This window comes from Protopterus annectens, chromosome 4.part0, assembly GCF_019279795.1.
Source record: "Protopterus annectens isolate FY-2018-M chromosome 4.part0, PAN1.0, whole genome shotgun sequence".
NCBI lineage: Eukaryota > Metazoa > Chordata > Ceratodontiformes > Protopteridae > Protopterus > Protopterus annectens.
In genome coordinates this window covers 1,206,257,707-1,206,278,522 of record NC_056733.1, presented here as the reverse complement: position 1 = coordinate 1,206,278,522, position 20,816 = coordinate 1,206,257,707, and the positions used below count along the sequence as shown (strand labels likewise).

The window sequence follows — 20,816 nt, the reverse complement described above, 5'->3', positions numbered from 1 at the left end:
ACTATACAGAGGCACAGTCAACTAATCTAAGAAGGGTGACGAAAGCCAAACACACTCTGGCTAGGCTTGTAAATGCCCTAGGGCAGATAGCCTAGTATCAGCCTATGAACCTATAAGCTACCCTAAAAATTACAGGCTAATAACTTGCCTTCCGACGATGTATAAACTATACACTGGAAACGATGCCGACAGAGTTTATAGCCATTTAGAAGAAAACTCAATTATGGCAATAGAACAAAAGAGCAATAAAAGAAGCTCATATGGAATAAAAGATCATTTGTTGTTAAAGTCATAGTGGAGAACTGTAAAAAGGGGAAGAATCTAAGTATGGCATGGACTGACTACAAAAAAGCATTTGATAATATCCCACATTCATGGATAAAAGAGTGCTTAAAGATACACCCTACACTGATCGACTACAGTACAGTGACCATGAAACAGTGGCAGACCACTTTGCAATTAAGCCATGATAAAGGAGAAATTATTATCCCAGGGATAAAAATTCAAAGGTAGATATTCCAGGGTGACTCTTTGTCACCATTGCTATTCTGCCTTGCCCTTAACCAATTAAGCTGTCTACTTAACGTCTTAGGTCATGGCTATAATTTGGCTCCTAGAAAACAACAAAGTGTAAAGACTTCTCATCTTCTCTTTGTCGATGATTTAAAACTGCATAGCTCATCAGATGAGGAACTGAAAGTAAAACTGCAAGTTGTCAAAACTTTTTCAGAATGAACTGGCTCCCCACTTAAGCACCATGTTCAATAATAGCCTTGCATCAGGCTTTGTGCCCACTGAATGGCTCACAGCAACAGTTATCCCATTCCACAAAGGGGGAGCAACCACTGGTCCAAGGAACTATCGACCTATTAGCCTGACGAGCCTGGTCTGCAAGGCCATTGAATGTATCATCATGGAAAACACATTGGTAACCTCCAAACTCTGGATCCCACCCAGTTTGGGTTTGTGAAAGGCAGATCATGCCTCCTGAACCTGATCGAATTCTTTGAGGCAGTCACCAAAGCTGTGGATGAGGGTAAGGTGGTTCACACAGCCGATCTTGACCTCGCCAAGGCTTTCGACACCATCCCCCATTCTGGAATTATAGCTAAACTAGGTATAAATCCCTACGTCACAAGATGGGTTACCAAATGGCTCACTGACAGAACCCACACTGTAAAAGTTGCAGACTCCAAATCTGACCTCAAAGCAGTGACAAGTGGAGTACCACAGGGTTCCGTCTTGGGACCTTTTCCTGTTTGGTATCTACTTCTCTGAAGTACAGGCTAACACAGAAGGCCTCTGGCTAACGAAGTTCGCAGATGACTGCAAACTAGGAGCCATAGTCAAGTCCCCAAATGATGTGGACATTTTACACAAGGGCCTCACTGAGACAGGTACCTGGTGTCAGAGCCATGGCCTCAAGCTCAATGCCAAAAAGTGCAGTGTCATCCCCTTTGGTAAAAACTCTGTACCCATGAACTACCACATAGGCAGCAATCTACTTAACACTGAATGCATGATAAGAGACCTTGGGACCCAGGTGGACAGTAGTCTCTCCTTTGATAGTCACATCGCCACAGTAGTCAGGAAGTCCTTCTACGTGGCACACCTCATCATAAAAGAGTTCTCATCCAGGAAAAAAGAGGTCATTGTTCCCCTCTACTTGACACTCATTAGACCCATTATAGAGTACAACGCCCCTTTTGGAATGTACCTCACAAGACATCTGCAGCAGCTGGAAAGGCCACAGAAGTACCTCACAAAACCGCCTCAAAAAACTCCAGCTTTACTCCATAGCATATCGCCTACTCCGAGGTGATCTCTGCCTAACATATAAAGCTATTGCAAACCCAGAGCTGTTGGCCATGCTATACCTAAAGAAATCCCAATCCCTCCGAGCTACATGCTCTAGGGACCTAAACCATGTCACCACAATAAACAGGACACGCTGGAGGGATACAGTCCTGTTCCAGAGACTTCCTATACTCTGGAATAAGCTACCCATCTATGTCAAGCAAAGTTCTTCATTAGCACTCTTCAAGAAAAATCTTGATGAGTGGATGGGAAATAGGAAATACACCCCAGGGATCACTTCTGTGTCTCTGCTCGACAGTGGCACAGGAAAATAACTTTCTTGGGTGGCGTAAGCCATGGAACCTTGCTGGCTTGGCTTACTTAGGCCCTTGGGCCGATAGCCTAGTACCTACGTATGAACCTAAGATGATATAAGAATGTCATTTGGTCTTGATAAATGTGCAAAAGCAAGCTTTAAAGCAGGAAAACTGCAGCACCAAGAAAATAATAAGTTATGGCGTAGCATAACGTTCCATCTGTGTTGTCGATCTTCATCTATTCTTGGCTGATGGGTTACGGTTCCGATCCTCGGAACCAATCTGGCCGTTATCTAGCTCGTGCCAACCAAAAAAACTCTCTACCTAATAGTCTACCCACAACACCCCTCTCTACATTACCTCAGATTGAATTTGCAGAATTATAGAAGAACGGAAGGAAACTAATTCCAAATGCCATGTCCAACGAGAGTCCTAACAGAAGACCCAGGACAACAGATCACTCCACCAGGAATCCACAGGAGGGGAAGGAGGGTGGGACGCCAGGAATAGATGAAGACTGACAACACAGATGGAACATTATGGTAAAACATAACTTCTTATCCGATGTTGTCAACCTTCATCAATTCATGACTGATTGGACAGAGTCCCCAGCTACTTTAGATCCTGGATGGCCCTATGGAAGGATATTCCTGAGAACCACAGAACCAAAGGTGGCTCTTCCCCTGGAGACCAGATCCAATTTGCAATGAGTAATAAAGGTATGCTGAGTAGCCCATGTTGCTGGTGCACAAATTTCACTCATGGAAACTTTAGAATGGAACACACCACAGATCTAGTGGAATGTGCCTTCACCAGCATTGGAGGTTTTAGGTTCCTTTTTGTTATAAATGAAAGAAATACAATCTTCTCTTAACCATTTTGACAAGGTAATCTTCGAGACAGATTTCCCTAAGGTTGCACCAGAGAAGGGGATAAATAATTGTTCTGATCTCCTAAATTCTTTAGCTCTGTTGAGACAAAAACATAACTGTCTGTGAACATCTAACAGGTGTAAGCAATATTTGCCTTTATCAGAAAAATTTCGAAAGAAGGCAGGCAAGTCTATAGTCTGATTAATGTTGGACTCTAAGACTACCTTTGGAAGACAGGATGTATTTGTCCTGAGTGTAACTCTATCCTTATGGAAAATAAAGTAAGGGGATTTTGAACATAAGGCTTGCAATTCGGAAACTCATCTTGCAGAGGCGATAACTATTAAGTAAAAGTGTTTGCCAACAGAGGAACTTCAAGTAACAAGTATCTGCTGGTTCAAAGGAGGAAACTACTAGTGACTGCAAAACAATAGTCAGGTCTCATGGTGGTAGACGGTCTTTAAATGAGGGCTTTAAATGGACAGCTTCCTTGAGGAAGACCTTACAAAGTCTGTGAGAAATTAAGGGTAGATCTCCAAAGCAATTATGAAAGTTGGAGATGGCTGCCAGAATGACTTAACAGTAGAAGTGGAAGCACTCCTACCAAAAAGAATGGCAAAAAATTCTAAAACTTTTTCTAATGGGGCTGAAAAGGGATCAAGGCCATTGTTGCAAGCCCAGATTGAAAATCTCTTCCATTTAATGAAGCAGAGATTCCTGGTGGATGGTTTATGGGAAGCTAGCAAAATGTTTCATTTTTTCATGGAATACTATTATGCCTATTGACTAACGTAAATGGAGAAGCCAAGCAGTTAGCTTGAGACTTTGAAGCTTGGGATGCACCAGTCCCTGAGGGTGAAACAGGAGGCCCGGAACTGGGTCCAAAATTCATGGGCGATGATAAAGATGAGGTCATAGGAAGGGAAAACAAATTTGTCAAAGCCAGAAGGGTGCAATGAGGAATACTTTGCTTCTCAACCTGGCTGCTTTCTTGAGGAAAAGGGGACGAGAGGGAAAGGGGGAAAGGCATATAGGAGACCAGGGGCCTATTGAGGAGAACAGTGTCTCTTAGGGACTCTCCCTGAGAAGGGATTAGGGCAAAATAGTTTCTGCACTTGTTGTTTTGGGGTGAAGCAAAAAGGTTGCAGAAAGGCTGGCTCCAACGATGAAAGATATTCTTTGCTACCCTGGGATTGAGATACCACTCGTGAGGCATCAGAATGCATCTGCTTAGTTTGTCCGTTATCACGTTTGAACTCCCTGGCATGTGTGTTGCTACCAGAAAGTGGATGGAGGCAACTGCCCAATATAACACTTGGAGGGCTTCTCAACACAGGGGATAGGATTTGGTTCTCCCATGCTTGTTGATGTACCAGACTATGAACATGTTGTCTGACTGAACTGCAGTCATAACTTCTGGGAGGGCAGACTGAAATGCTTGCAACACTAGTAACACCGCCCTCAGCTCCAAAACACTGATATCCAGATTGGTCTCTTATCGGGGACCAAGTGCCTTGCACGGTCTTTCCTAGATAATGCCCCCTTCACTCCATCTGGGAGGCATCCATGGTCACTATGGCCTTGGGTGGAGAAGGGACAAAGGGGTGGCTGATTCCAGCCACCAGGATAGGTCCTTTTTGCAGCGACTTGTGATAAGCATGGGGTGGTTCATTGGGTGGGTTAGAATGGACCACTGATTCACAAGAAGCTATTGCAGTAATCTCATGTGAAATATTACTAGTGGGACCAAAGTGACTGCCACTGCCATAGACCCTAATGCTTGAAGCACTAGCAGGGATGGTACTTTGAGCACAGGAGAGAACAAACTTGAGATTTTATTTTCCGTAGCCTGTGGAGAGGTAGAGTGGCCATACAAGAGAGTGCTGAGACGAGCTCTGATAAATTCCATATCCTGAGAGGGGGCCAGTTAAGACTTTGGAAACTGACCATGATGCCTAGCTGTAAGAACAATTGCAGGGTGAATGCTGTCGCCTGAAGCAGTAGATGTCTGGTGATGAGCCAGTCATCTAGATAAGGAAACACCCAGAATCTGTGCAGTCGCAAGTGAGCTGTTACTGCTGCCATACATTTGATGAACACCCTGGGGGGCTGTGGTGAGACCAAAGGCAGTACCCTGAACTGATAGTGACTGGCTCCTAGCCAGAAGCAGTGGAACCTTCTTGAGCGTTTGTCCATTTTTATGTGGTAATATGCATCTTGAAGGTTTATAGAGCACATCCAATCATTTTCCTCTAGAAAGGGAAGTACTGACTGAACTGTGGCCATCCGGAATTTGGACTTTCGAACAAATTTGTTTGGAATACTGAGATCCAGAATCGGTCTCCAGTCACCTGTCTTTTTTGGGACTAAAAAAAACCTTAATTAAAATCCGGATCCTATCTGGTCTGGTGGGAATTCCTGGGTGGAACATCGGGGAGTCTTGTTCAAGTTCTTGAATATAGAATGAAGGGGATAAAGTAACCTCTGGAAATAATTCTTAACACCCAGGCATCTGTGGTTACTGTAACCAGGCTGTTGGGTGCAAAGAAAATCTTCCCCCGACTATCTATAGAGGAAGCAAGTGGGCCCCCTTTCAGGAGCACTGATAGGGTTGACCAAAGAAGGACTACCTGGAACCTTGGTTCTGCGGGCCACCTCTACCTCTAGGATAGTGTCTTCCACTGGAACTCTCCCTCTATCCTGAGGGGAGTCCATGCCACGTGTGTCATGGAAAGGCCTCTGGGACTTCCTGAACCACATCTTCCCACTTCTCCGATTCCTGGAATAGGTTCGTTGCGGAGCAAAAAAATGTATGCCACCTTCAGGTAGGGTCTTTCCATCTTTCTCAGACCTGGATAGAGTTTTCTTAACTTTGGGGCGGAACAAGGAAGATCCGTCAAAGGGAGCACTGACGAAGGAAGACTTGAATGGCTCTGCAAACTAACATAGGCGCATCAAAGCGTGTCGCCTGATAGCAACGGCTAAACCAGCTGACCTGGTCACCCCTTCCGCTGCATAGTCAATTAGCTTCATGGACGAATTTGAGATAGACTTCAGGGTAGCTAACTGGGAGGCTACTTTTTCTTGGACCTCCTCAGCTACTACTCCTTCTAGGGTATCCGACAGCCTCTTGACCAGACCCCTCTGGAGCCTAGTAAAATGTACCAGAAAGTTCAAGGACCTAATGGTAGAGGTCAATGACATGTAAACCCGCTTTCCAAATCTGTCCATCATCCTGGACCCCCGGTTGGGGGGATGAACAATGGAAATTTCCTCAGACAGTTACGTTTTAGTGGCAGCTGCTATGACCATGTCATCTACTGCTAATCCTTTTGCTCAGTACTGATGATCCTCAAGGGCTGAAAGTATTTTATCTGGTCTCCAGGGAATCGGTTCTATCAAATCAGGGGCCTTTCAAGTCCGCTGAGCGATCAATTTAATGAGATTGTCTGTGGGAGAGGTCACCCTGAAAGTAGATGACGAAGCTCCAAAGGCCTGCAAGTACACAGACTCTTCGGAGGTAAGGTCTTTGCGCTTCCAGTCACCCCTCTATTTAAGGATCTCCAGAATGTCTCCAAAGAAGATGTCTTCCGGGGGTGACAAGGGGGAGGCCCTCCCCCTCATAGAAATCGATGGCCTCGGTGACTGACTCTTCAGGAGAGTCCAGGTGTTTCCTCTTACACAATTTCTTCCAAGGGGCCTTTTCAGTGGGAATATCTGGAGAGGACTCAGAAGAAGGGTGACCCTTAATTGGCATGTTTTGCATCCTTGGAGCTCTCTGTCTGGGTACGGAGGTTGGTGGTAGCTTCAGGTAAGCATGGGTCTAGGGGTGAGACTCCAGTAACACAGAAGCCACCTGGGAAGAAGCGGTGGCCAAAGCCCTCTCCATAGCTTGAAAGGCAAGCCCCCCTGAGGAGGGATGGGAGTCCAGAACTGAGGCAAACTTGGAACCAGGGTCATAACCTTCCCCAAAAGACCCACCTGCACAGCCGGAGCCAAGGAAGGGCTTGCAGCCAACTTGAAGCGATAAGATCGGCTACGAATAAAAAACACGAGTCAACTCTAACCCACCAGACCTGAAGGTGGAGGCCCGATCCCTGGGATCCATCAGTTCCGAAGGCACTGAGAGAGTCCAAGCCCTGCCTGGCATCAAAAACAAGGAAGTCATTGGCACCGAGGCCATAGGAGTCTGTGTGGATGGAGTTGACGGCTCTAAAGCCTGTGAAGAGGTCACAGGAGGAGTATATGTGGGGCTACTGGGAGAGAACTCTGCTGCACCAGAAGGGGGAGGGGACTGAGAAGATGGGGGAAAGACCCCTAGCTGTCACAAGCTGATCCACCAACCTCACTATATCAACTTCAGACAGACTCCTGATGGAGCGAACGGACAACCCTGATTGAGATTCGGGTCTCTCTATAAAGGAGCTAAGAAGCTGACCCAGAAAGGGGTCGATCAATGGAGAATATTTAGTCATGGGCGCAAAGAAAGCTAAGGTCTTTGGCACTGGGGCAGAAGGAAGGAGCTGTGGAGCCACAAGAGATGTTGGTACTGACATGGTAACTAAAATGGTCAGTGCTGACATAGGAGTCGTTATTTCTTTCGGTGTTGTGGTTGGTGTCGATGGCATCGAGGTAGAGGTCAGTGGCGAGGACTCAGTGCATTACAAAATTTTAGGAACCTTAGATTTCGGTTCCAAAGAGGAACCAGCTGAAGGGGATTTATGCTTTTTAGATGTTGGTGCCGATGGAGACATCAGCACCGAACGAGCAGATTTTATGCCAGAGGCCTGAGGAGACTGGTCGGCCTTGGGCAATGCTTCCTCAAAGGGGACCTTAAGAAGCCCTTTAAGAATTAACTTATTTCTATGTTCCACCAGGGCTCTTATTATTGAAGTCCTGTCATATAGAGCACTCTAGATCAAGATGAGAAAAACCCAAGCAATATACACATTTGTCATGACCATCTGAATTTGGCATTTTTCTGCCACAGTCTTGGCAGTGTTTAAACCCAGTGGTTGATTCTGATTTATCTGCCATTATAGCCAGAAAAGGGAAATGATCAAGAAAGTTGGGAAACGCACAATCACTCAGTTACAAAATAGAGAAGAATCTTATCAACAATGGTAGGAGAGATTACCCAACGGTAAGGGAAAGAGAAGAGAGGGGAACTACCAACTATGGTGGCAAGAAGTACCCAAGGGTACAGGTTAAATCAAATGAACACTCTAACGAAGAGAAAACGGTAGACAAGTTTCAGATATTACTAAGTAAATTAACGAAGACAAAAAGTTAGAAAAAGGTTAGAAAATTGTAATAAAACTGTAAAATGTACTTAGCTGCGAGACAGAGTTGGCTGACACGTCTTTTCTATAAGAGTAGCAAACGAGATTTCAGGTAATGTAGAGAGGAGCACTGTGGGTAGACTATTAGCTCAATTGTGTTTTGGGTGGCACAAGCTATATAACGGCTGGATTGGTTCCGAGGACCGTAACCGTAACCCATCAGTCAAGAATAGATGAACACCGACAACATCAGATCATCAATTTGGGACAATAATGTGATATAAAAGAACTTGAGCAAGAGGGATTGTAGAACTATTTGGGAATTGATGAAAGGATCAACAATAAAACATGAACAAATGCTAATAAAACTTAGTAAGAACACTTTAGAAGACTTAAATTAATCCTGAAAACAGCATTGACATCTAGGAACAAAATTCAAGCTATAAACCAATTTGCTCTTCCTGTCCTAACTTACAGTTGTGGACTGACTGACTGGCCCCAAAACATGTTGGATAGATTAGACAGGAAAACAAAAAGGATGCTCAATGCTCACCAAATGATTTATAAAAATCAGTGCAAGATTATATATTCCCCGTTCCGAAGGAGGGATGGGCCTCCTTGAAATTGATTACATGTAAAGATCTGCAATTGTGGGACTGCACACATCTGCTGACCTCACAAGACCCAAACATAGTGAAAGTTTTGAAACATGAGGAGAATAAATCTAAGATGACTGCTCTGGTTAATCTAGCAGAAGCAGATCGGTGTCAAGCAGGAATGGAAATCAAACCAAAAGTAGATAAAAGTCAGGCAGCAACTGAATGTGCCAAAAAAACAAAGAAAGAATAAAAGGTGAAGGACCAGATGAGCAAGAAATGTGGAAAAATGCATAAATATAGTTGCAAGTATAGAAAACTTCAGGAAGAACCTCATGTTGATCAGGCTCGAATCCAGGAATGGTTAAGGTGAATGAATTCAAACCAAGACATGAAAGGTTAATAACAAGTTGGTTTACAAAGTCCATTGAACATGTGGGAGAAACAGACAAATGTACGTTTTGTAAAACAGAACTGGAAACAGATGCACACCTCGTTGCTGGTTGTGCCACACTAATTGCAGAAGGACTGTACACTGAAAGGCACAATAATGTGGCAAGACTGTTGCACTGGGGATTGTGCAAACATTATGGTATTGAAGAGGCTGAAAAACACTGGAAACATGAGCTACAAAGCATCATAGAAAATGATGAAGTCTACATCCCATGGGATCACCCATTCCCAACAGTTCACAAGATACATGCTAGAAAACCAGATACAGTGGTCCATGAAAAGAAGAAAAAAGTAGCAACAATCATTGAAATCGCCACACCCAGAGACTATGGTGTCTTGCACACAGAGACGCACAGTCATAAAATATCAGGATTTGCAGGCAGAAACGACAGCAATGTGGAAGAAAGATACCCAGAAAGTTCCAATAGTAGTAGGAGCAATGAGTCTTATAAAAATGAATCTGCAATCGTATTTAGATATGTTACCAATACATGTAACCCTATACAAATTGCAGGAGGAATCACTATTGGGCACTTTGCGGGTGCTGTGAAGAGCACTTCTGGCTGACATCAAAGACTGAAACAATACTAACTTCATGAAGTTTAATCGTACTTTGACTTAGAAATGGGGTCCATTCCTGCCATGGTATTACAAACCCAAAAGACTCGGAGAAATAAAAAAAAAATGATACACAGAACCCAAGAATCCGAGGTGATGAGATGCCAATTTAGAAGGCAGAGAGAGAACTGTAGGGACAAGGGAACTGGACAAGGGGTAGGGGACAAGATGTCAAAGAGAAACAGGCTTGTCAGAGAAAGAAGGCTTCAGAACCACAGCAGCCTGAGAAGACTTAGCAGGAGGAGCTGGTCTACCACTTTTCCTGCCTTTAGTGGACTGATCATGCTGCCTGTAAACAAAAGCAGACCTAGAAGGAAAGTTCCTCTGGAACTTAGAAGACACAAAAGTATGTTTAAGGTACTGCAAAGCATTACCTTTTTCCTGAAGAGACTTAAACATATCAGTAGCAAAAGTGCAGAAGAGATTTTTTTTATCCAAAGGAGCATCCAGCAACTTGGCCTTCAAGTCTTCAGGTAAAGACTGAAGGTGAAGCCAAGAATAATGCCTCATGACAGACCCAAAGGCAGCAGCTATGGAAGAGGCATCGGCAGCATCATAGCTACACTTGATAAGAGTGAAGAGCTGCCTGAGAGGTAGAACACAAAATAGATACAGCAGAAGATTTTGCTTCGGAATCAGGGAGGTAGAAATAAACTGACAAGCCTGAGCAATCATGACCATAGCATATATGGTCATGTGGGTCTGGTAATTGATGGCACGAAAGGACAAAGTAAAAACAGTGAATCTTCTTGCCAATTCTCCCAATTGTCCTACTGTCCTTATCTGAATGCAGAAGCTTGGAAGAGGGTAAAAGTTTAAAGGCTTGTCAGAGGAGATTGACACCACAGCAGGGTCAGCAGATCACTTAAAGTGACAGTCCTCAGGGACCTTGTAGAACTGTCAAGTTTCTTTGGAGCAGGAAACAGAATCAGGAGAATAAGAGGCAGCCAGAAAGATGTCTAACAATGCAGTCAACACAGGAGGTATTGTATAAGGTTTAGGAAGGAGTGTCCACCTGAAGCAGCTCATAATGCCTTTTCTTGATATCGGACACTTGAGAAGAATCCCACTTAAAGTATTCCATCAATCTAGGTACAGTATCTCCAAAAGAGAATTCCTCAAAAGGAGACTCAGGACTAATGGACTCTTCTTCATCAGAATTATAAGCCAAAGGCAAAAGCATCTGGGAAGAGTAAGACAAAGACCCATCATCAGACTCTGAATCCTCATCTGAGGAATCTGGTTCCCTAGTCCATTTGGAAGGAGTTGTATTCCAAGGAGGAGTAGGCAGAGAAACCTCTTGGGAAGGCTTCTGGTCATTAAGGCATTAAACAGGCCTGAACAAACTCCTGCCACTCCCTTTGAGGATCCTTAGACTGTACAGAACTATACTTAGTCTTCTGCTTTTTCTCAGTTGGGACATCAGCTCTAACAAATCCAGAGGTTTTGATCTTTGATGAGATTCAATAAGAGTACCCGGAACCTCTTCCCTAACCAGAATCTGCAGAATCCCTCTAGAGCCCTCAGAGAACTGCAGTTCCTCCTCAACATCAACAGCAGACTCCGGCAAAGCCTCAGAGGACATGCAAAAGGAAGGTCCATGTCAGCCTCCAAAGGGGTTGCAGCAGAGGAATCCAGTGGAAGCACTGGATGGCCTATAGCGCTATTGCCCACTTCTAGAGAAATCTCTGGTAGCGGCTGGCCAGCCAAAGAATCCAGACAAGATTTCTTGGCCTTCTTACTTGACGGTACCTCAGGGTTGACTGATCTACCATGCTACCCTGGGCTAACAGTTTAAGCCTCTGGTTCTCGAGACAGAAGTTTCTAAGAGTCTTAGGCACAAATGTTTTACAAATACTGCAGGATGTATGGTTGTGGGAAGTACCCAGACAAAAAAGACAATGTTAGTGACAATTCTTCTGGGGAATCTGCCTCCCACACTGACATTTTCCCTTCTTGAATGACATGAACTCTAGGTAACTAAAATAAAACACTACCAAAAAAAAAAGTAAAAAAGACCCCAACAGGGCTCTTATCTGATGGCTAGGTATTCAGCTCAAAAAAGGGCATTCAGAGCAACAAGCGATGATGGTGTTCGGACTGGTGGCAAAGAAGTTCTGGGTAACTACTTTCAAACATCACTTTTATGCCCTATGTCTTGTATGGGGAGCATACATGTGATGTACAGTACATATAGGATCTAAAGGCTTTGGTATACTGGCCGGACATTACCTATCCTCGGCAGGAGATCCCTAAGGTGAAAAATACTGCAACTGTGATACAGAAGTACATCTAAGGATACTTTTTTCCTGATGCGTGGAATTTCATTTCCAAGTCAGTTTCATGCCAACACATGTACCCAATGGTTAACCCTCTGTAATTTCACAAAGGCATGACTGGGTGAGACACACTGACAACTGTGTTTATCTTCTACTGGCACCATTTTTTTCAAGTGCCATTCTAAAACTGTAAGCTATGAAATCCATAAAATATTACCTTGCAGGACTGAACTCGCTACATCCTCCAATTACTCATAGCATATTTATATAAATATTCTCTTAAAAAAAACAGTAACAATGTAATGGTCCCTCTTTCATTTTTTTTTACACTTATATATTACACATCATGTCCTTGTTGCCACACAACTATGCCCTTGACTCTCACTGGTTACCTAGTTCAGTGCAGTAACGAGTTATGAAAGGATTTTAGCAGGAGATGGGGTAGGGAAGCCTCAGTGCTATTATTAATGTAACTGGCACAACAACACTAAACAACATAAAGTGCATACTGCTTCATCTTGCAGCCAAATCTGTTTCCATAATGATAACACTAAGTTTAAATTTACACTGAGAATAGGTGACAGCACATTTGCTAGGCTGTTTTAAACCTGCTGGCAGTCAGTTCATGATGTGTCACATTCCTACCAACAGATGGGACAAAAATTGTCTGAAGTTCAGACTAATAAAAATACACACATACAAACATACAAACATAAGTGAATACAACTGTGAAAAAATCTCAACAACGAAAAACTTGAGATCAAAATCAAACCCAGTATCATGTATCTTTGAGGTGAAGACTAACCATTATGCCAAACCCAGCCCCTCATATGCATAACACATTTTCAACTGTTTAAACATTTTTATATACATAAATGAGTGCAAACAATCAATGTTTTTTAAACACAGCTACAACAGCCAATGTAAAATAACTTACTGCAGATACTAAAACATTTTTTAAGAAACAGATGTGCTCAGCAGTGGGTTTAACACATGCTACCACAGGAAGCTATAAAGAGAAGTCCATGATACTGACCCATGCCAGGAGCTGCCATAAGAATCCTAGAAACGACTACTTGTGTAATTGCTTGCTGAGCAGCTTTTGTAGACTCTCCTAATCTGTTTCCATTTTCATCTGTTATTGGAATTCCATATTTCAGCTCCCTACAGAAGAACAAGTTGTTAAACAAATATGAGATGAGAAAATGTTATTACAATCTACAATGCATTCATTTCTCAAGAAGTAAGAAACATCATAATGGCACCTTGATAGGCATGCTCTCTCATTAGAACACAAGAATGGAAACAGTTCAAGTCGAAAGCCTCAATGAGTGATTACCACTTCAAGTAGGACATTTGCACTTTTAATTAAGTTTACAAAGAATAATGTCTAAAAATGTGCACATTCTGGAAATGTTTCAAAACGACAAGAATAGTGGAAAGACCGAACAAATAATTATTGACCAATTTTCTTCATTTACTAAGCTTCGCAAATTTAGGTTCATACAACTAGCAAAGCATAAAAGCAAATTTATTAAATTTCACAATGCAGGATAGTCAAATTACTTCTGTAATAAAAATGTATTTGTAATAATGTACCCAGCACAACTAACTGCTAAGGAAATGAGACAAAATAAATAATTTTCATGCCATCCAGGCTATGACCCCCCCCCCCAAAAAAAATAAAAATAAAAAACATCTGCCTGCATACTGATATACTCTGAAAAGTTACTTAACCACATTAAGAACTTTAGGTCGCCACCAGAAAAGAAAGCAAATGCAATTAACAGGCCTACCAGTTAACAAAGACAACTTGGTAAAGGAATACATTTGCCCAATAAGGACATTTTATGGTAGGAAGACAGCACTTCCATGTGATGCACCATAGATGGATGGTGCATTTCAAAGATCTGGGCTTTGGAAGTAGCAGGCCAGTAATGAGTCCAGAGGAAAGTTTCCCTGCTATGACACAACAGCTAGCTGGGAATCTAAGATTTAGGAAGAATGGGAGAAGGAGGAAAAACTTACATCTAGGCTCATGACAGGCTGGTCAGACACTCTCTAAGGGAAATGATGATTAATGTGAAGCAACTGCATGGAAGGGGTCCTCGGAAGGGTAACTCTGGGTCAATGAAAACATATGGCCACAAACATGGAAGTATGCTTATAAAAAATGGAGGGATATTACTGAAGGCTAATTCTGACAAGGCACGAGTACCACTATGCCTTCAGAGATTTTTGTCCAACACATACCTAGTCACTGGCTTAAACTAGTTTATCTAGTTAAAAGTACAAGTTAGACATGCAACCTCCCCCAAATAACTCTGTCTGTCTTATCCACACATAGTACCCAGATGGCAAGCTTATTGGAACTAATTGGGATTTGTATTGGGAATGGGACAGAAGGAAAAACAGGAGTAAAGGAAAATCAAGTTACGCCAAGACCAGAAGTAAGGTACAGCCAGGGGAGCTCAGAAGTACAGTACATACATACATACAAATGTTTCAAGCACGGGCATTAAAGCCCTTCTAGCTTGACAACATGCCAAAACACTTGTTCCTATAATAAATGTCCAGGCTGTAATATCTAAACTAGTACTTGCTTTATTGTAATTTGGTAGTCTGTTCGAAGCATCAGCTACTCTGTCAGAGAACCAGTTAGTACACTTCTCATTCCTATAGAATCTTCTACATAGGTTGTCTGATGATTCTCTCTAGTACGTTTTGATAACCCCAAACATTTCCAGAGGTAGTTGTCCCTAAATGCCCTATATACCCGAATAAGATCTCCTCTTAAATACCTGTAAGAGATACTGTACAAGTTCATATATTTTAGTCTTTCATAACTATCATTAGCCAATTGGCTGATATGATTAGAAAAACTCATAGCTGAATCTACCCATATACCCACGTCCTTAAATGAGTCTACAGTTTCAATCACTGTGTCCTGTATTAAATATTCACCTTTCAGTTTATGTCTCCCAAATCTCATATACTTATTTTTTTATGTATTTATCAACATATTATTCTCCTGTGCCCAAATGGTCAATTTAGTCAAATTATTTTGCAGACATGCCTTATCTGTAACACTTGTAATCAGTTTACCCAATTTCAGGCTGTCAGCATATAGACTGTAGAACACCTCAGATGAAAAAGTAAAATCTGAAAGATTCAATCTAAACAAGTAAGGGCCTAGTACAGAGCCCTGTGGGACACCTTGACTGTAACCAAGGATTTCACCTGTCCAGTTGGTGTGTGATACTTGCCATTTCCTATTTGTAAGCCATGCAGCTATCCATCTTATCAACAGTACATCGATACCTAGTTGTACTAATTTATTGATCAGTGTTTTGTGCATGACCCTGTCAAATGCTGAAGTTAAATCTATATAAATCACATCACAGCACAATGTTTCATTCATAGCTGTTATTATATTGTTATAGAACATCATGTTACAGGTAGTAATAGATCTATTTTCAACATATGCATGCTGATATATGGTTTCAAGTCCCAATCTATCCAGTTCTGACAATAACTTATCCAGTATTACCTTCTCCATTATTTTTCTACAACATGAAAGTAGACTCAAGGGTCTATATGACTCTGGGTTTGTCCTACTCCCCTTTCCCTTAAAGACAAGTTTAATAAGTGCATGTCTTCTATCTTGACAAATCTCCCCATACTTATATGACCTAGTGAATAACAGATATAATGGTAGTGTAAGTTCTTGCTGAAGTGTTCTCAGGTCATTGTAAATTATTCAGTCTCCTCCCTGCCCTTTGTTTGGATCCAGTTTGCACAGATCTTTTTCAATATCATTTAATTTGATTCCATTATCTGGGGTAACCTGGATGCCACTAGGACAACTTACCACTCCTTTTGTGCAGCCAAACTGTTTTGCATAAGATTTTGTAAATATATGTATAATCTGTTATGTCTGAGAATAAATTTTAGAATCTGCACACAGTTTATCAATTTGTGTATCTTTACTCCTTCCACATCTTATGTATCTATCAAAAGGTTTCCTATTATGCTCAATATCTTTATATACATTTTCTTCAAAATGTTCTTGATCTTGTTTAACGCTATGCTTAATGTGCTTGCCCAGCTCGTTTATTTCAGTTTTCAAAGTTGTAGTTCAACCTCTCTTCCATTTCTTATATTTTTTGTCTCTCACCTTAATCAGGTATCTTGTTCTTATAGAAATATATCCCTCAGATGATGTGTGCCTAGATCCTGATGTTAAACATTTTTTTGACTTTTTGCACTCAAACAATTTCTCTTTCAAAACTTCCACATTCCATCTGCAGTTTTTCCACTGAACACCTCACTCCACTTAGTTTTATATAGTAGCTGTTTTGCTTCCCTATAATCTGTAATTAACCTTCTGTGCATTAGTTTAGATTTCAGTTCGGCAGAATTATCTAGCAACAAATTAACCTTTATGACCCCATGATCACTGCACATCAATGGTGGTAAAACTTGACTTGAAGTTGCAGTAATTTATTTGGGAACACAAACAATAACTAGTATATCCTGTCCCCTGTAGGTTTTTTTACAATCTGAAGCATTTGTTGTTCCTGAATATACTCTGTGAATAATTTCTTTACTAACGTTGTTGAATCAATTTTATTCCAGTCTGTTTCTGCTAAATTTATGACCCCAGCTAATATTATTCTTCCCTCCTGTGTTTCATGTAAGAAATGTATGAATTCCTCTAGGTCATCTGAACTTGACTTTGGTGGTCTGTACACTCCAACAATTGTTATATATTCCGGGGTTGTCTTTATTGTCACAGGTACACAGTCTGTAGTATTGGTGTTATCACTGAACATGTAATAATCACAAGTCTCATAGCTATCTTTAATCCCTATCATAAGACCTCCACCTGATTTTTTTGTTAGAATGTCAGTAAGGAAAGGATACTAAGTCAAAAGACAGAACTTTTTCCTTCTTTAAAGGCCACCTTCTTACAACTGTCCTGAAGATGTACTGAGTTAGAAATTTAGAACAGTACCAGGAACTGAGCAATCTGAAAGGAGTTCTTTATTTTCCCAATGTATGCATTTTTTCAGCTTTTGCCTCCCTCGACAGTTTTTAGGGAGATAGTCTACGGGGTCTTATAATCAGAATCAAAGTTTGCAATGCTCTGAGGGAAGAGGTGGAGATAGAAGCTTAGAGTGCTTTGTCCCTTAATGCACCAGATGAACAGACTGATACCTACAGAGAAGTTTGTTAGACAAACTGGGCTTTAAAGAAATAATAAAATATTGTGATTAAAGCAACACTTAAGCAAATATGCAAGCATAACGTGCTCATTAAATTTGTTTTCTAGGTTTCTTCTGCTATTAAATGGTCTATAAATTCATAGAAACTATTACATGAGGTAAGTATGTAGGAATGAAGAAAATATCATACTGATGCAGTCCGCAGGCCATGAAAGTAAATTAAAGTTTACCCCCCCCCCCCAGTCCTTGTTTTTAAAACACAGTATAATTTTGGATGGGCAGTCAGATGTAGTAACAGACAGACAGAAGGTGTAAGAAGAAGGGGCTCAGCCAATATAAACCTAGAAAATGGGTTTTAGGATGTGGTGAAGGAGAATGTGCAGGGGCTTGAAATGGAAAAGTATGACTATATTCAATAAGACTGTAAAAAATTGTACAAAATCAGCTTTGGATTCAGACTACTACATCAGCAGTTGTCTTGCTGCTGTTCTAGGACTGCTCCTTATCAGACATCTGAGGCGGCTGTGGAAATTCTCCGATGATCACAGCTGAGGAACATGCAGATGAATTTTTCCTAGCTGTCGAGAGAGTTGTTTCAGATTAGCTGCGAGTCTCACAGAGAAAGACAAAGACATCTGTTTTTATTTACACATAGAACAGCTATACAGACAACTCAGCCCTTTGGAGAAGGTGGACAATATGCCCACGATGGTGCCACCTGCTGATTTTAGTCTTACTGGGAGACTACAATGCTTATGAGGGGAATTGCAGAGCTAACCAGAAAGGCATGATTAGGAAGGACAATCCCCTTGATCTGAAATGAAGTCATGAGTTGTTAATGGACTTCTGTAAAAGTCAGTGACTGCTCATAGTAAACTCCAGGTTTAAAGACAAAGTGGCTTATGTATGCATTTGTCAACAGAACACCCCACGGCTTTGAGTGATGAAAACTTGGATGGCTATGCCAGCAGCCCTGAGTAGGTACTTTACTTACATTTAGATTAAGATAAAGGCCAAACTACGAGCTGATCATCCTTTGGCAGTGATTTGCTGTACGGAATCTTTTGGTTAAATAGATCTTGGAGATGCAAATGATCAGAGATGGTCTTCTGGGAAAATGTGTTGGAAGCCTCTCTGTAGGATAAGTTCAACTTCCAAGAATACTTTGCTGTGTTCAGAGTGAAGCTAAGGGAGCTGTGACCGTCGACATTGTTCAACAACTCAGTCACTTAGACGAAGGCAAAGAACTATGGCTAGGAAACTGAGACTGAGTAGACATTGTTCAAGATCTCGGTCACTTTGTTGGGAGGGTGACCTAATGATTAAGGTGTTTGCCTTACAAACACAAGGTGCAGGGTTTGAGTCTCACAAGAGAAAATTGGCTAGGCTTACAATAGCACGCAAGGGCAGTTAACTTAGTACTAACCTATGAACTATGAAGAAAAGCAGTTAAGAGAAGTGACCCTTACATAAGACATCAGCAAAAACAGATCTTCCAAACATGCCTTCAAGCATGAACCTGTTCACTGGTTCATTTTATCTTCTTTTTCTTTCGGCTTTTTCCCTGTTAGGGGTCGCCACAGTGGATCACCTGTCTGCTCATGACTGGCAGTAGTTTTACTGTGTCAAGTTGCCAGCCCGGCGTCCAACCTTCCAAGGAAGGCACACACACGCACTCATGTCTAGGGCCAATTTAGAGTGTCCAATCCACCTACAGTATGTCTTTGGGATGTGGGAGGAAACTGGTGCACCCGGAAGAAACCTATGTGACCATAGGGAGGACATGCAGACTCTGCACAGAAGGCATCCCAGCGGAGAATCAAACCAGAGAACCTCTTGCCACTGGTTCATTTTATCTAACAAGTTAAAAAGGCAAATTGCACGTGTTTAATAATAAAAGGAACAAACCTCTTCAGTTTCACTTTTGCAGTGCACCATCTAAAAAAATGTTAGTTATGTATATATTTCACAACATAAAATCAGACATGCAATAACATCTTGCAACTTCCTGCTGTAGAATCCCAGTTTCATAGAGGAAAAAATATGTGTGTGTGTGTGTGTGTGTGTGTGTATGTATATATATATATATATATATATATATATATATATAGATAGATATACATACATACACACACACACACACACACACACACACACACACACACACACACACACACACACACACACACAAAATACAACTGGGTCATGGGGCTATTTAAGCCTTGTCAGTATCAACTCTAAGATCTTACTTCCGCTTTCAGGAAGTGACAGGCAATTCACTCTGGGGGTGAATTTATGAATACCAATCCATCTGTCACACTGCTTGATCAGGAGTGGAAATTTGTTCCACAGAAAGGAATTAGTCTTTGCCTGACAAATCTGTCTCAACCACAACTTGTTTAATTGCTGAAACAGGTTTACATATCTGGTTCTAGTGTTCACTGGACTGTTTGATTTGTAGAGAAATAAGATATCTTGGAATACCAAATCACTAATGATTGGGGAAGGCAAGGCAGAGACCACCCCTAAGAAGTCTATCAAAAATTGAATACAGGGTCAAAACTTCAAAGCATCTCTTGGTAGCTCAGGTCTTTTAGCCCCATGATCTTTTTTGTTAGGAATCTTTAGGGTCTCTCCAACTGATTTCTAAATTTATCCAATCCTTTCCAAAACCATGCAGGATATTTCAGTTTTACGGATTTATTGATTATTTACTCCTTTTGTTCATCAGTAAAGATCAACTGGTTAAGATACCCTTTTATGGTTGAGGCCTAAAGAGCAAAGCTCCACAGATACAGAGATTCCCAAAAGATTCAAATGTACTGATACAGAATTCACAACAGGCAAGAGATGCATAACATCTCAGCGGGTGCATTTTAACACAAAATACAATATTAATGAATGAAAATAATACAGAGAGTTGAAAAGCAGCCAACAAAAGTAAATAAAAGCCACAGAACTAACAAGGTACTTCATATTATTCATGGACTATAAACTATGCACACGCAATGTTCACTTCTGTTACTGTCTCGTCATAGTGTTGTACTGAGGCAGTAATGTTTATCTCTGCAAGTGAGCAGGCCATTCCTAGAACTGCAGCAGTGTTCCATATGCTTTGCTACCTTGTTATCAGTGACTTTGGTAATGGCACTTATAACTCCTTGGTTTCATTTCTTGGAGACCTGTGTAACCTTCATTCTCACCATCCAACAGTCCAGTAGAAACATGTCACTTTAAATATGCACACTTTTTTTCCCCACTTCAGAGCCTTAAGTTTAAGATAAAATATTCAAGAAACATGTTTACTATTCCCTTCTTTTAAGTTCGCCTGCATACAAGACTTACTAGGGCAGCAGAATCACTACTTTTAGTAG

At 41.5% G+C, this 20,816-nt stretch overlaps 1 protein-coding gene across 1 annotated transcript in view; it reads right to left on the bottom strand.

Moving 5' to 3' along the window:
- Positions 1-20,816, bottom strand: part of SFXN1 (sideroflexin 1) — an 800,283-nt gene that overhangs the window by 299,292 nt on the left and 480,175 nt on the right. Inside the window, exon 7 of the mRNA XM_044069135.1 lies at positions 13,251-13,378. Within this exon, the coding sequence (XP_043925070.1) occupies positions 13,251-13,378 (128 nt within the window). The remainder of the gene's footprint in view (positions 1-13,250; positions 13,379-20,816) is intronic.